Here is a 16,234-nt window from a genome sequence, read left to right on the forward strand (position 1 = left end):
TCTTTTTAATATTTAAATATATATTTATTTGGCTGCCTCAGGTCTTCCCTGGTCTTGTTGTTCGGTTGCCCAGTCACGTCTGACTCTTTGTGACCTCATGGACTGCTGCATGCCAGACCTCTCTGCCCCTCACCATCTCCCAAAGTTTGCCCAAGTTCATGTCCGTTGCATCAGTGATGGCTCAGTGGTAAAGAGCCACTGAGTGGCTTCCCCTATGGCTCAGTGGTAAAGAATCTGCCAGCTGCCAGTGCAGGAGACGTGAATTCTATCCCTGAATCAGGAAGATCCCCTGGAGAAGGAAACGGCAATCCACTCCAGTGTCCTTGCCTGGGGAATCCCATGGACAGCGAGCCTGGCAGGCTACAGTCCATGTGTCCAGCGCTGAACACGACTGAAGCAACTTAGCAGCACGCACCCTCCAGTCTTAGTTGTGGCACACAAGCTCCAGAGCTCACGGGCAATAGTTGCGGCATGTGGGCTTAGTTGCTTCCTGGCCTGTGGGAATCTTAGTTCCCCCACCAGGGATTGAACCCATGTCCCCTGCATTGCTAGGTGGATTCTTAACCACTGGACCAGGGAAGTCCCTTTTTTAAAAATGACATTTCCTTTTTAAAAAATATCTTTTTGGCTGCATCAGGCCTTAGTTGTGGCCTGTGGGATCTAGTTCCCTGACCAAGGGTTGAACCCAGGCCCTGCTTTGGGAGCACAGGGTCTTAGCCACTGGACCACCAGGAAGTCCTTGGCCATCTTAAGTCCAAGGCCCTTTATCATTAAATATGTGGTTTTAAACTTTACTGAAATTGAATCCATAATCCCTATGGTTTCCCTGCAAGGCCTTCGTTTTAAATACTGATCCGGCTGCACCGGTTTTAGTTGCAGCATGTGAGATCCTCAATTTTCGTTGCGGCTTGTGGGATCTTCAGTAGCAACATGTGAACTCTTAGTTGCGGCATGTGGGATCCAGTTCCCCAATCAGGAATCAAAGCCAGGCCTCTGCATTGTGAACACAGTGTCTCAGCCATTGGACGGCCAGGGAGGTCCCAAGCCTTAATTTTAAAGGGGAGGAAATGGAGGCCCAGAAAATGGAGGAGATTTGGCCAGGATCTCAAAGTCAATGGCTGAACCCAAGCTAGAACTAATGCTCCCAGGAGGAAAAGGGGAGTGTTAGGGTTCCTCCAGCACGCTGGCCATGATTCTGTCACTTTCCCAATGATCCTCCTCCCGGAGCACAATTCACAGCGAGCACTGCACATTGCCTGTCCCTCCCCTCTGCCTGCCACCCCTCTTCAGCTCTCTCACAACCCCACAACCCTCATGGCCCACAAGACAAGGCAGAAATACAACTCTGTAACTTTATTTGGCTCTGTGAAAAGGGAGGGGTGTTGGTCTGGTCCAGCTAGATCCTCAGCCCTTGAAGGCAAACAGGAGGCCTAAGAGGATGCCCCAAAAAGGACTCCGACAAGGGGTCCCTGCACCAGTAAACAGGGCCTTCTCTACGATGTTGATGACCTCAGTCACTCTGATGCTCCCAATATGGTGAAAATGGGCTAAAACACTGGTATGTTCACGAGCACAGCCCATGAGGAGGAAGGTGGTATTGAGAAACCCTGCAAGGAAGAGAGGGGTCAGTCAGGGACACTTTCAAAAAGCAAGTGCCCTGCCCCTCCTTCCAGACACACCTCACCAACCAGGACACCTGCTCGCCCCTCAAAGACCCGGAATCAGGCACCTTCCCCTGTTCCCCTTGGAATTCTGTGCCACGACCCCCAGCACCTCTCCAAGCCCCACCCGCCTCTCTCAGGGATAGAGAGGCAGCAGGCATGGAGCAGGCATCTGAGAAAGTCTCACCTGCCTGGAATTTCACTGTGGAACTGTAACACTTAGTAGCATCTCTGGGGCAAGACTCACTGGAGACAAAATTTGGGAGGCAGCTCTTAGAGTGCTCGCCCACACAAGTTGGGCAACTGTGGGAAGATGTTAAAGTCTTGGGAGTCCTGGCCTTGAGGTGCAATATAGCATCCATGTTGGTGAGGTTATTGCAGAGATAGGTCCGGCAGACCCGGCTATAGGAGGCGATGGACAATCCAGGTGGCGGAACCAGGTAGGAGACTTGCGGGGGGTAAGATGAGGCTGGGCTGCAGCCTTTAAAACCCAGGATTCCCTTTCTGGCCCCTGCGGAGCAGAAGATTGGAGAGCTCTGATCAGTGTCGTTGGCCACACCCAGTCCAACCTCCCACCCCCACCACACCCCACCCCACCCCACCCCACCCTGCCCTTGCTGCTCACTCTGCCTCACCACCAGCTTTGCGTCTCCCCTACTGTCCACTCGCTGCTCAGATCTCCCAGGTTTTATCTGCCTCTCCTCACCCCTCTCTCCACAGGAGGAGCCCCTCTGCTCTTCTCTCCCGTATGTCCCAAACTTGTCTTCTCTCCCACCTCCATTCTGCCCTCTTATCCAGCCCACAGCACAACCAGCTGTGTCCTGCCCCTCTCCTGCTGGTGTCTGGAAGTTGTTCCCAAAGATACGATGGGATAAATATCTGGAACTGAAGTCCAGAGTCCCTGGGTGCTGGAAAGGGAGGTACAGGTCAGAAGAGCAAGCCAAAACAATATAGCAAAGTCACCCCCGCCCACCTGCCTCGATGAACACCAGCGTCTCCTCACAGCCCTCATTCAGTTTACACACCATGCTCCTCAACAGAAACCATTGCCACCTATGGAGACCTACAGCTCTGAAGAGTGAAGATGTCGCTTCATAGCACAGAAGAGCTTCAGTCCCTAAAGAGAGAATCTTTATCTGGTCAACTGCTCCTCACATTGCTTTCTCAACCCTTGAGCTGCCAATCAAGAGCTCAGCCTCCACAGATCTTGTCCCCCAAGGGACCCAGATAGTCAGGTTTCCCTCCCCCAGTGGCAGGAATCCAGGCCCCCATCCTCCCCAGCCAAGAGGGTCCCAAAGCATCCAGCCCCACAGGACATACAAGGCAGAGAGGAAATGGCCCCCAGGAGACAAAGCAGTTGCATGGGGCTGAGATGCTGGGATCCCATGGTCCTGTGTTTGGGTCCTGGATTCTGGAACCAATTTCAATCTAGGTCTCAAACTCCGTTCTTGTTGGTCTCTAGATCACTGTTTCTGAAGCAGAAAGTTGATTATCAGTTCCTGTGACATAGGCTCCCTGAGACCTTCAGGGACACAGGTCTTCATCTCCATGGTCTTTCCTCCAGCCTAACCTGAACCCACTCCATGAGCTTCTCAAATCCTGACTCTCACTCTCCCGCTTAGTTTCTGCTGTTGGAAATGGTGCTGAGCAGAGAAAGCTGGCTTATTCAAAGGATCACTATTTATACAGACTGTTCTCCATCAGAGAACAATGAGATCAGAACAACAAATGTGTGAAAGTCAACTGATGTATTACTAAGTAACCCCTGACTTAAAAAAAGAAATGAGAAAGTATTTAGTACTGAATAATAGCAAACATGCTACATGTCACACACACACACACAGGTGCATGTAAAACCTGATGAAAACTGAATAAGGTCTGTAATTTAGTTAAAAGTGTTGTTGTTGTTGTTCAGTCACTCAGTCGTGTCAGATTCTTTTGCAACTCTGTGAACTATAGATGGACAGGGAAGCCTGGTGTGCTGCAGTCCATGGGGTCGCAAAGAGTCCAACCCGACCGAGTGACTGACTGAACTGAACTAAACTGATGGACTGTAGCCCTCCCAGGATCCTCTGGGGGAGGAGTCCATGGGATTTCTCGGGCAAGAATACCGGAGGTTGCCATTTCCTTCTCCAGTGGATCTTCCCAACCCAGGGATCGAATCCATATCTCCTGCATTGTGGCAGGATTGTTTACCACTGAGCAACGAGAGAAGCCCCAAGAGTACTGTACCAATGTTAATTTCCTGCTCATTTACTACAGTCATACAGAATGTCCCTATGGGGAACCAGAAGAAGGGTTTTACGGATTCTATACACAATTTTTGCAACTTCTTGTGAGCTAATACTCATTTCAAAATCAAAGTTTTTTTTAATTGGACAATGATTTCTAAATCAATATTTAGAAGTAAATTTATAATTTAAGTACATTTATCAAGAAACAATAAGGATTATAAAATATGCTTATGAATTAACTCAAGAAGTTATACAAGAGACAACAAAGCAACCTCCCCAGAAAGGAATAAAAACGATGACCAGAAATCAATGAAATTGATTACAAAAAAACTATTTACAAAAAACTAACATTCATTCTTTGACAATATTACTAAGATAATCCTCCAGCAAACCTACTCAAGAAAAAATAAAACAGAAGATGCAAATAAAATGCAGAATGAAAAATAGGAACTGAAAGACATCATACGTTCTAAGAATAATAAAACTGTCATTAACAACTCCACATTTGGGACTTCCCTTGTGGTCCAATGGTTGGACGAATGGTCCAATGGTCCATTGGTCCAATGGTCCAAAGGTTTGATCTCTGGCTAGGGAACTAAGACCCCACATGCCACAGAGCTACTGAGCCCATGCACTCTAGTGCCCAAGCACTACAACTAGAGAGAAGCCACAAAATGAAGAACCCTCATGTTGCAACAAAGACCCAATGCAGCCAAAAATAATTTTCTTAAAATATATATTTAAAAAACAAGTCTACACTTACAAATTTGAAATTTATCCATTTCATAAGTGGATAAATTTCTAGAATAATATGAAATGCCAAAATGGTCATAAGAAGAGTGTATGCAAAGTCTTAAACCAATAAGACTGGACAAAGATTTCAGGCAAATTGATAAGAGAGAAATTTCAGTAGGGAAATAGGCCAAGTATATGAAGAGGCAATTCTCAGTTCTCAGAAAAGCAAACCAGAAAGGCTAATAAGCACATGAAGAAACACTCGTGCTCAACAATAATCATAGAAATTCAGTGTATTCAAATGAGCATCTACCAGACTGACAAGAGATCAGAAAGCTGGAAAAATATGAATGTTAGTAGAACTATGGGGCTGGAGAGGCCCTTGTGCATTGATGCTCATGGGGTAGTTGTGGCCAGGGATAGGATCCTCTTCTGGACCCTGAAGAATGGAGGCGCCAAGGGTTCTGATCAGTGTCTCAAGCCCAAAGTATCATTCATCGTAAGAAGTCTGGCAATACTTAGCCAAATTAGTTTTCAGTTCAGTTCAATCCAGTCGCTCAGTCGTGTCCAACTCTTTGCGACCCCATGAATCGCAGCACGCCAGGCCTCCCTGTTCATCACCATCTCCCGGAGTTTGCTCAGACTCATGTCCATTGAGTCCATGATGCCATCCAGCCATCTCATCCACGGTCGTCCCTTTCTCCTCCTGCCCCTAATGCCTCCCAGCATCAGAGTCTTTTCCAATGAGTCAACTCTCCGCATGAGGTAGCCAAAGTACTGGAGTTTCAGCTTTAGCATCATTCCTTCCAAAAGAAATCCCAGGGTTGATCTCCTTCAGAGTGGATTGGTTGGATCTCCTTGCAGTCCAAGGGACTCTCAAGAGTCTTCTCCAACACCACAGTTCAAACACATCAATTCTTCGGCGCTCAGCCTTCTTCACAGTCCAACTGTCACATCCATACATGACCACAGGAAAAACCATAACCTTGACTAGACGGACCTTAGTTGGCAAAGTAATGTCTCTGCTTTTGAATATGCTATCTAGGTTTGTCATAACTTTTCTTCCAAGGAGTAAGCGTCTTAATTTCATGGTTGCAGTCACCATCTGCAGTGATTTTGGAGCCCCCAAAAATAAAGTCTGACCCTGTTTCCCCATCTATTTCCCATGAAGTGATGGGACCGGATGCCATGATCTTCATTTTCTGAATGTTGAGCTTTAAGCCAACTTTTTCGCTCTCCTCTTTCACTTTCATCAAGAGGCTTTTTAGTTCCTCTTCACTTTGTGCCATAAGGGTGGTGTCATCTGCATATCTGAGGTTATTGATATTTCTCCTGGCAATCTTGATTCCAGCTTGTGTTTCTTCCAGTCCAGCGTTTCTCGTGATGTACTCTGCATATAAGTTAAATAAGCAGGGTGACAATATACAGCCTTGACGTACTCCTTTTCCTATTTGGAACCAGTCTGTTGTTCCATGTCCAGTTCTAACTGTTGCTTCCTGACCTGCATACAGATTTCTCAAAAGGCCGGTTAGGTGGTCTGGTATTCCCATCTCTTTCAGAATTTTCCACAGTTTATTGTGATCCACACAGTCAAAGGCTTTGGTATAGTCAATAAAGCAGAAATAGATGTTTTTCTGGAACTCTCTTGCTTTTTCCATGATCCAGCGGATGTTGGCAATTTGATCTTTGGTTCCTCTGCCTTTTCTAAAACCAGCTTGAACATCAGGGAGTTCACGGTTCACGTATTGCTGAAGCCTGGCTTGGACAATTTTGAGCATTACTTTACTAGGGTGTGAGATGAGTGCAATTGTGCGGTAGTTTGATCATTCTTTGGCATTGCCTTTCTTTGGGATTGGAATGAAAACTGACCTTTTCCAGTCCTGTGGCCACTGCTGAGTTTTCCAAATTTGCTGGCATATTGAGTGCAGCACTGTCACAGCATCATCTTTCAGGATTTGAAATAGCTTAACTGGAATTCCATCACCTCCACTAGCTTTGTTCGTAGTGATGCTTTCTAAGGCCCACTTGACTTCACATTCCAGGATGTCTGGCTCTAGGTGAGTGATCACACCATCATGATTATCTGGGTCATGAAGATCTTTTTTTTTAATATATATTTATTTATTTGGCTACATGGGGTCTTAGTTGTAGCATGTGGGATCTGGTTCCCTGACCAGGGATCAAACCCAGGCCCCCTACATTAGGAGCTCAGAGTCTTAGCCTCTGGGCCACCAGGGAAGTCCCGAAGATCTTTTTTGTAGAGTTCTTCTGTGTATTCTTGCCACCTCTTTTTAATATCTTCTGCTTCTGTTAGGTCCATACCATTTCGGTCCTTTATCAAGCCCATCTTTGCATGAAATATTCCCATGGTATCTCTAATTTTCTTGAAGAGATCTCTAGTTTTTCCCATTCTGTTGTTTTCCTCTATTTCTTTGCATTGATCGCTAAGGAAGGCTTTCTTATCTCTTCTTGCTATTCTTTGGAACTCTGCATTCAAATGGGAATATCTTTCCTTTTCTCCTTTGCTTTTCGCTTCTCTTCTTTTCACAGCTATTTGTAAGGCCTCCTCAGACAGCCATTTTGCTTTTTTGCATTTCTTTTCCATGGGGATGGTCTTGATCTCTGTCTCCTGTACAATGCCACGAACCTCCATCCATAGTTCATCAGGCACTCTATCAGATCTAGTCCCTTAAATCTATTTCTCACTTCCACTGTATAATCATAAGGGATTTGATTTAGGTCATACCTGAATGGTCTAGTGGTTTTCCCTACTTTCTTCAATTTAAGTCTGAATTTGGCAATAAGGAGTTCATGATCTGAGCCACAGTCAGCTCCCAGTCTTGTTTTTGTTGACTGTATAGAGCTTCTCCATTGTTGGCTGGAAAGAATATAGTCAATCTGATTTCGGTGTTGACCATCTGGTGATGTCCATGTGTAGAGTCTTCTCTTGTATTGTTGGAAGAGGGTGTTTGCTATGACCAATGCGTTCTCTTGGCAAAATGCTATTAGCCTTTGCCCTGCTTCATTCTGTACTCCAAGGCCAAATTTGCCTGTTACTCCAGGTGTTTCTTGACTTCCTACATTTGCATTCCAGTCCCCTATAATGAAAAGGACATCTTTTTTTGGTGTTAGTTTTAAAAGCTCTTGTAGGTCTTCATAGAACTGTTCAACTTCAGTTTCTTCAGCATTACTGGTTGGGGCATAGGCTTGGATCACCATGATATTGAATGGTTTGTCTTGGAAATGAACAGAGATCATTCTGTCGTTTTTTATACTACATCCAAGTACTGCATTTTGGACTCTTTTTTTGACCATGATGGCTACTCCATTTCTTCTAAGGGATTCCTGCCCACAGTAGTAGATATAATGGTCATCTGAGTTAAATTCACCCATTCCAGTCCATCTGAGTTTGCTGATTCCTAGAATGTTGACATTCATTCTTGCCATCTCCTGTTTGACCACTTCCAATTTGCCTTGATTCATGGACCTAATATTCCAGGTTCCTATGCAATATTGCTCTTTACAGCATCGGACCTTGCTTCCATCACCAGTCACATCCACAACTGGGTGTTGTTTTTGCTTTGGCTCCACCCCTTCATTCTTTCTGGAGTTATTTCTCCACTGATCTCCAGTAGCATATTGGGCACCTACTGACCTGGGGAGTTCCTCTTTCAGTATCCTATCATTTTGCCTTGAGCAGCAGCTGCGTGGGCACAGGAGGGCTGAGAGGAGCTACTCCATGTTCAAGGTCAGGAGGGGCAACCGTGAGGAGATACCCCTCATCCAAGGTAAGGAGCAGTGGCTGCACTTTGCTGGAGCAGCCGTGAAGAGATACCCCATGTCCAAGATAAGAGAAACCCAAGTAAGATGGTAGGTGTTGCGAGAGGGCATCAGAAGGCAGATACACTGAAACCACAATCAAGAAAACTAGCCAATCTGATCACATGGACCACAGCGTTGTCTAACTCAATGAAATTAAGCCCTGCCTTGTGGGGCCACCCAAGACAGATGGGTCATGGTGGAGAGGTCTGACAGAATGTGGTTCACTGGAGAAGGGAATGGCAAACCACTTCAGTATTCTTGCCTTGAGAACCCCATGAACAGTATGAAATTAGGTTTACAAATAGCTATTTCTGGTATATCCTAAGTACACAAAACAGATTTCCACCTTCAACTACAAAAGAACACATAAAAGGATGTGGTAGTATGGTGGGAATAGTGAGCTGAAGGCAACATGGGCATCCGTCCCCGAGACCAAGTGAACACGTAACACACAGGGGATGCATACCATGGAATATCACGCACTAGTTAGAAGCAACTGGTTAGCCGTACACATCACATGCACATGGATGGATCATAAAAACACTGTGTTGATTATTTTTAATAATAAACAGCTCAATGTCACCCTCATAAGTTAAAACATTGTGCATATAAAACACTGCACATCCAAGAACACACACAGACTAAAAGAGATATGCATGTGCCATCTGAAATGAGCACCTGTGGGACAGTTAGGGAATAAAAGTGGGGAACTGGAGATTACTGGAAATTAATAAAATGCTGTAGGTAGTACAAAGTTCTTAAGACTTTGAACTCAAAGGCAGACCAAGGTTGGAATCTTTACCTCTCCACTGACTAGCTGTGTGATCTTATGCCTCCTATTGAACTCATTTATAAAACATATTAAAAATATATCTCATAGACTCATTATTAAGATTATTAGCATAAAGTGCCAGGCAAGTGCTAAGCTCTCCAAAATGTTGCCCGCCTGTTCCCCATCTCTCCCTCTCCACTATCTAAAAGATCAAGGTCAACCTCTTTAGCTGGCATTCAAGCCTCCCACGTACAGGCCACCCTTCATCCCTCAGACGGGCCCCAAAGAACCTTTCCAGTTTTGTCTAGTACTGCTCCCCTGCACAGCAGTCCAGATAGAGGTCACTTCTGCCATACTTTTCTGACCAGAATACCTGACACAGAGGATCCGTAACCCAGAAATCTGCAGCAAACCAAGAAGCCAACACCAGCAGAAAAGATGGGACACAGAAAGGGGGAATGAAGGCAGACAAAGGATCAAAGGAGTTGGACTGAGCAGGAGACAGGGCACACACCTGCCTGGAATGCAAAACCACAGGCCCCAGAAATCTGGGTACAAGCACGGACACAACCAAAAAAGACCGGAATAAAATCCTCAAGAAAAAAGGGTTGAAGTAGTGATCAGAGGAGACACCATTCCTACAAGAGAAACCACACTGAAAAGGAGGAGCAAGTTAATGGAACGGAAACTTGCAGGGAAACAGAGGACGAGCAGCAGAGAGAGCACACTCGGGAGTGGCAGAAAAATGAGAAGTTGGGCACAAAGATCGGGTTCTGGGGTGGAGAGGAGACTATCTGAGAGGCTCAAAGACAGAAAAGGAGACAGGGCAGGATGCATAGAGAAAAGGGGACAACACAGAGGATGGGGGTGGGGAAACAGTGAGATGGGTCTAATAGAGATGCACAGAAAAGGCTACAATTACAGAGTGGAGGGCAGAGAATGGGGTGAAATCCAGGAGGAAGATGAACACAGAGGGTGGAAAGTGTTAAAAATCACAGAAGTATCTCGGGAACCAAAGACGGGGATAGGAGGTGAAGGGGGACAGTCTATGAGGGGATGAGGCATGTGGAAAGAGGGTTTCAAAAATCAGCAGGATGAACAGGCAAAGAGAGAGATTCCAGAGAAGGAAAACGTCAAATTTAGGGAAATCAGCATGGACACAGCCAATAAGAGACACAAGGAAAGGGCCACAACGTTAGAAGGTCGGACCTGGGAGGGAAACAAGGATATCACAGGTAGGGGAACATAAAAGGAGAAATGTAGATCGTGAGTTGGGGTAGTGGGAGAGAAGCGAAAAAACACACGGGAGTCCACGCAGTGAAAAGCCGCTCAAGTCAAGTCCTGGCCACCAAACGCTCCAGGGGCGGGGCGGTGCCGCTCAGGCCGGATGACGAGACTGCGCATGCGCCTAAAAGTCCAGGTCAACGTTCGCGGGAGGGCGGGCCAGGCGGCCGTTCCTGAGGGCGGGGCCAGCCTTGTACTGGAAGGGTACTCGACGCCCCATTGGCCACCTCTCCCAAAAGGGGAAGAACAATTTGGGAAAGGCAAATCACAAGGAGAAGGGATAAGTGCGAGACTCAACTCGACGCGCTATTGGCTGGATTGGTAGTCCAGCGCGAGGAGAAGCGGGACCGGAGGTAAAGGGGCGGGCTATCAGTGCAAGATCTTGAAGCGCATTGGTCGGTCGCCTCGGCGCAGGACTCGCCGCTTGAAGTTCATTGGTCCTTTCGAGAAGGGGCGGGAAAAGTGGCGCGAGCGCAGCCGTTCCTCACGCCACTGCCTCACAGCCTCCTTTCGCCTCCTCCAGATTCACTCTAACTCTGTTCCAGGCTGTGGTAACTCCGGACTGACGAGACTAACACGACCCCGCCCCTCCGTGTCTCTTCCCCTCCCTCTCTTGCTCTGGACTCCCCGCCCCAGGCATCCTCTCGCCTCCCTGCTCGCTCTCCTCGCGCCCCCTTTGCCCTTCCCCGCCCCGCGGACCCTGGGCGCGCTCCCCGAGCCCCGCCCCCTCCCTAAGACCCTGGAGCGGAGCGGGGCCGCGGACCCAGCGTTTGGGGGGGACAGCTCCAGAATGGGCTGCGCGCGAGGAACAGCTGAGTGGGGCGGTGGGGCGGTGGGGCGGGAGTGGCTTGAGACTACTTGTTGCGAGTCGGTGAAGGCGCGTGATGGCTGGGCGCAGCGACTTGCCTGGGTTTGCCTTAGTTTGGAAGCAGTGTGGGTGCAAGAGAGGAATTTGGGCCGTGGGGAGGGGGGCGGTCTTTGGGCCTAGATCAGGGCCTGGCACGTGGAAGGGGCTCAGTAAACCTTTGCTGAGGAAATGAAAATAATTCTTGAAAGTGGGACAAGGGATTCTTGAGAATGATATATTTACTGGGGTGCAAGGGGGTCTAATTAAAAAAGGGCTGCGGGGAAAAGTTGAATTGTACGGCATAAATGAGGGTTAAGGATTGAAAGGGGAACATGAAAGCATGTGTGGGAATTGGATTACTGAAGGGGGGAAGGATGATAATTGTGGGAGAGGATGCCAGGAAAATCATGGGAATGGGGTGGTGATGGAAAGGGGAGTGTAAGAACTGTTGCAGGGGGCATGAGAGTGCCTGGGTGTCCCCCAAACTGGTATTTGTGCTTGGGAAGGTACAGATGAGCAGAGAATAATGTTTGGATTGAAAGATACATAAGAAAGGAAAGAGGAGAGAGGTTCTTGGAGAGGAGGATGCCCCAGGAAGGGTGAAGAAGGGAGAGAGCCAGGGGAGAATCAAGGGTGACAGCTGAGTCCTGGGATGGGCAAAGTGGGAAACCCTTCAGGTGTGGTCTCCCAGAGGCAAGAAGGATAGTCAGGACAGGACCCACGTGGCCACCCTGACCCTCCACTCCTGCCCCTAGATCCATGGACCCCAATGAAATGCCTGCTGTCCACCACTGCCCTTCAGACTCTGCCACAGGGGGTGAAACCCGAGCCCCCCAGGGCATGGAACTTATCCCCAGGAGAGCTGTCAGTCGCTCTCCAACCTGTGCCCGTTGCCGCAACCACGGAGTCACTGCCCACCTCAAGGGCCACAAGCGCCTGTGCCTCTTTCAGGCATGCGAGTGTCACAAATGTGTCCTCATCTTGTGAGTATGAGATCCAGAGAAGGGAGAGGATGGGCCTCATCTAAAAGGTGGCTGACTTGACTTTTGACTCACCACTCCCCCTCTTTAGGGAGCGCCGAAGGGTCATGGCTGCCCAGGTGGCCTTGCGTAGGCAGCAGGAGGCACAGTTAAAGAGGCACCTAGCCCAGGGACTCATGAGAGGGGCAGCTCCTCCCAAAGCTCCCAGCCGTGTCAAGAAGGGAGTCACTCGACCAGGGGTCCACTGTAAGTGTCTCTGGCTGTGGCCAGAGGAATTTAGGCAGGAAAAGCCTAAGTAGGGAAAAGAAGCCCAGTCTTGCCACTGAATTGATGTATAATCTTGGGCAAGGAGTTTCTGTTCTCTGGGCCTCTCCCTCCCCAACTGTAAAATGTGATTAAGTATTGGAAGGAATGTCATGAGATCAGGGGCTAGAAATGGGACAGAGGGAGATATAAATTCAATGTTGGGCTGGAGTGGGAGGCACTCAGGAGAAAGAGCTCCCCAAAGCTCTCCCTGGTCCCTCACAGCTGGAAAGGAGAACATAGCACCCCAGCCTCAGACTCCCCACCATGTAGTTCCACTGGCACTGACACCTCCTGGAAAGGTAAGGAAGCCCTGTGCCAGTCCCACTGGCACAGGGTCCCCCGGGGCCCTGAGGGAGTGACTCCTGTCCTAGCCCCTGTGCAGACTCCTTCCTTTGTGCCCTCAACACCTGGGTCCTAGGTCCAGCCCTGACTTGCTACGTAATCTTGGGCAAATCACTTCTATTCCATGGACAAAATGATGGGGTGGGATTTTGCAGCCTTTCAAGCTGTGAAGTTTTGGGGTCCCAATTCTATCCTAGAACATTCCTTCTCCAGCCTTGAGCTTGACTCCAACCTGTGCTCCCTGCCCTTGCAGGAGAACTCTCGGGGCCCTCTGCCGCTCAGTCGTCCCCCAGAAGCCTTGCCCTTGCCCTGGACTCCAATGCCTCCAGGCCCTTGGGCCCCTGGGCACTGGCTGCCTCCAGGCCTTTCCATGCCAGCCCCAGTGGTGTGCCGCTTGCTGTGCCAAGAACCTGCTGTCCCGCTGCATCCTTTCCCTGGTAAGATGAATTCAACGTTAGTTCAACAGATGTTTGAATGACTGTGTACCACTGTGTCAGAAAGAGAAGAGCGAAAGGATAAAGGGTAGGAAAAGGCAAGACAGAAGCCATGACCTCTGAACACTGTATACTCTGCATTCTCTTTTCCTCATTAGGTTTTGACCCTGGCACTGCCCTCCGGCTGCCCACTCATGGGCCTCTCCCAGCCTGCACAGGATCTCACCCACTACTGACAGCTCCTCTTTCTGGAGAATCCCAAGGGCCTTCTATCCTGCCCCGCACGTGAGTAGGGAGAAAAAGACATGTGTTTATAATGTGCCTAACCCTGTGCTGGACACCATAGTAGATGATGAAGAAAAAATCTCAGACTATTGTGTGAGGCAGAGCTCTCCTAACTGTCTAGCTTTGAATCTTTGTACAAGTATCTTTACTTCTCTGAGCCTGTTTCCTGTTAGTAAATCAGAGACAGTACTATCTCTTGGTAATAATAAGAATTAGCAATAATATATGGAATACACTTAGCACAAGCCTTGGCCTTAAACAAATAGTGGCTATTAAATCTGCTTAAACAGATAGGGTTGAACTGCCTGCTGACGTGAGGGGTCAGGGGACATGATGGTAAGAACTTCAGAGGCCTAGGAGAGAGGCCAGAGGCCATTAGACAAAGTTTCCTAAAGGTTGGCTGAGCACCTCAAGTTCCATGGGGATTAAGGAACTAGGAGGGAAGAAAATCAGACACTGGTAGGGCAGGAACAATCATTCAAATCCCTCTAGGTGTTTTGTCCATTGTTTTTTAAACTGACACCAATTATTTCCCATAATCCTTACAGTAGCTCTGGGAGTAAGAAGCTATAAGATGTTTCCATTTTACAGGAAAAAAAGCAGGGCAAACAGAGGGAGGGACTTGCCCAAAGCCACAAAACCTAATGACCACAGGCACTCAGAATCCCAGATGAGAACACAGCAAAATCCTGTTCCTCTTTTCATGTATACATGTCTGTCAATGAGTTTAATCCCCCTGTCATCTTTTCTCCTTATTTCCAGATGCTCAACTCTGATACTCCAGCCCTGTGGCACCCCAGACCCTCTTCTGCTACAGCCACAGGTCCTGAAAAAGAAGTGGGATCCAGGACCCTGGGAGGAAGTTCAGCTTGGGGAAGGGAAGAGTAGGGAATAATGAAGTAACCAGGGACAGGGAGCCTCTGGAGGGTGGGTAGAAGTAGGGATTCCCAATCTGCGTCTCTCTTTTGCAGGCCCCCGGACCCTCTCGCCTGACCTGGACCTCTGCCTCCTCAGAGCGGCAGCTGCAGCGGGAGGCAGCTGAGGCTCTTGTGGGACTGAAAGATTCATCTCAGGCTCCCCGCCTGACTCCTGGCCCCACCAACCCTGCCTGGATCTCCCTGCTCCATCCGTGTGGCCCACCAGGTAACCTGTTCTCTAAAACGAAAGGATGGGAAAGGCATGACTGAGAAACGGAGGTGCTGGAACAAGCAGGGACTAACCAAGGAGATCAGGAGGTCAGCAAGTTGAAGATCCCAGGCCCCACGCTTTTCAACCTAGCCCCTTAGATTACAGTTGAGAGTTATTCAGTGAATTTATTTTTTTGTGTGCTCAAAAGCAAATGTCCAGTGCCCTGATGTCAAGAAAAGTGAGGCCCTGAAAGAGGCCTGAGAGCATATAGCAAGTCCGTGGCAAAGCCTGGTCTCCTCACTCCAGCCCAGGGCTTCTCTGGACCCACAGTGCCTGCTGAAGTCTGGAGAGGGACTGAGGAGGTATCAAGAGTCTGGCCCGGACCCTTGATAATTGCTTTTAAAGAGTTTCCTATTTGGCAACTTGCCTTTAAAGCCATCCTATTTGGAAAACCTGGATGCTTTCACAAAGTTTAGTGATAAACTTGGAGAGATCTAGAAGAATCTTGAGGCGTGAGAAATACCTATGGGGAAAGAGAAGGCTGAGATTTCTCCTGTCCAAAATGATGGGTTGGGCATGCAGTGCAGGTGAGGAAACTAGCCTGAAGGAACTGCTGAGACAGAAGCAGGTGAGTCTGGAAGGGCTTCTGATCATGGAGGTAAACAAGCAACCATACATGAAGGGGGAAAAGGGAATATTTCTGAGCTAGGCAGGGATGTATTCAGAGACTCTGAGCTTTAGAAAGATAAGTATGGTGGCTGTGATGGAGGGGTTGGATGAGGCAAGACTAGAAGTGGTAAACTCGGTGAAGAGGAAGTGTTTGCTATAATCCAGGTGAACAAAAATGGGTCTGGATTAGATGAGGTAAAAAGGGAGGGTTTGCTGGGAGGGGAGATGGATGTGACCTGGTCTTGCACTCTTCCTTCCTGTAGCTCCTGCTGGAGGAAGAGGAATCCAACCTGTTGGGCCCTCTCTCCGGCCCAGCCCAGCCCCTTCCATGGCTCTGCATATTGGGCGACTGGGGTCCATTTCCCTCCTAAGCTAAAAGCCCAGAGGTGGAGGCCCCCGGGGTAGGGGGCAGCAGCCTGTAGGCATTGCGTATTTACTCACAGATTTCTGCATGGAATTTAATGTAGTATATGCTTCAGGCTTTTTTAAAGCTCTCGGGTGCTTTGTTAGCTTTTGGTTCCTTTTGTAGCATGGCCATTTCCTTGGCCAAAGGTGGATATTCTCTTACCTTCCCTGGGTCCTGGGACCTTTTAAAATCTCCAACAAAGTTGTGCAGTTCAAACTAACCAGTATCTAAATAGATTTCTGCATGAGTTCATGTTCCAGGGTATTCATTTGACATGTGATCTTTTATATACCTGTGCACTCATGTCTGCCTCCATGCATATGAAAACA

General features: G+C 48.2%; 2 protein-coding genes across 2 annotated transcripts; one reads left to right on the plus strand and one right to left on the minus strand.

Annotated features, from left to right (window-relative positions):
• Positions 1-1,404: 1,404 nt before the first annotated feature.
• On the minus strand, positions 1,405-3,048 carry LYPD4 (LY6/PLAUR domain containing 4). Its single transcript, XM_040252824.1, has 4 exons — positions 2,982-3,048; positions 2,635-2,778; positions 1,849-2,172; positions 1,405-1,607 (listed from the first exon to the last, which is right to left on the minus strand). Exons 1-4 carry the CDS (start codon positions 3,046-3,048, stop codon positions 1,405-1,407), a joined length of 738 nt encoding a protein of 245 aa, XP_040108758.1.
• A 9,066-nt stretch (positions 3,049-12,114) lies between these two features.
• On the plus strand, positions 12,115-15,875 carry DMRTC2 (DMRT like family C2). Its single transcript, XM_040252796.1, has 8 exons — positions 12,115-12,338; positions 12,427-12,581; positions 12,864-12,940; positions 13,240-13,420; positions 13,576-13,702; positions 14,465-14,525; positions 14,674-14,845; positions 15,763-15,875. The coding sequence occupies exons 1-8, from the start codon at positions 12,115-12,117 to the stop codon at positions 15,873-15,875; spliced, it is 1,110 nt and encodes a 369-aa protein (XP_040108730.1).
• Positions 15,876-16,234: the final 359 nt, after the last annotated feature.

The sequence above is a fragment of the Oryx dammah genome, unplaced genomic scaffold (genome assembly GCF_014754425.2).
Source record: "Oryx dammah isolate SB20612 unplaced genomic scaffold, SCBI_Odam_1.1 HiC_scaffold_13, whole genome shotgun sequence".
NCBI lineage: Eukaryota > Metazoa > Chordata > Mammalia > Artiodactyla > Bovidae > Oryx > Oryx dammah.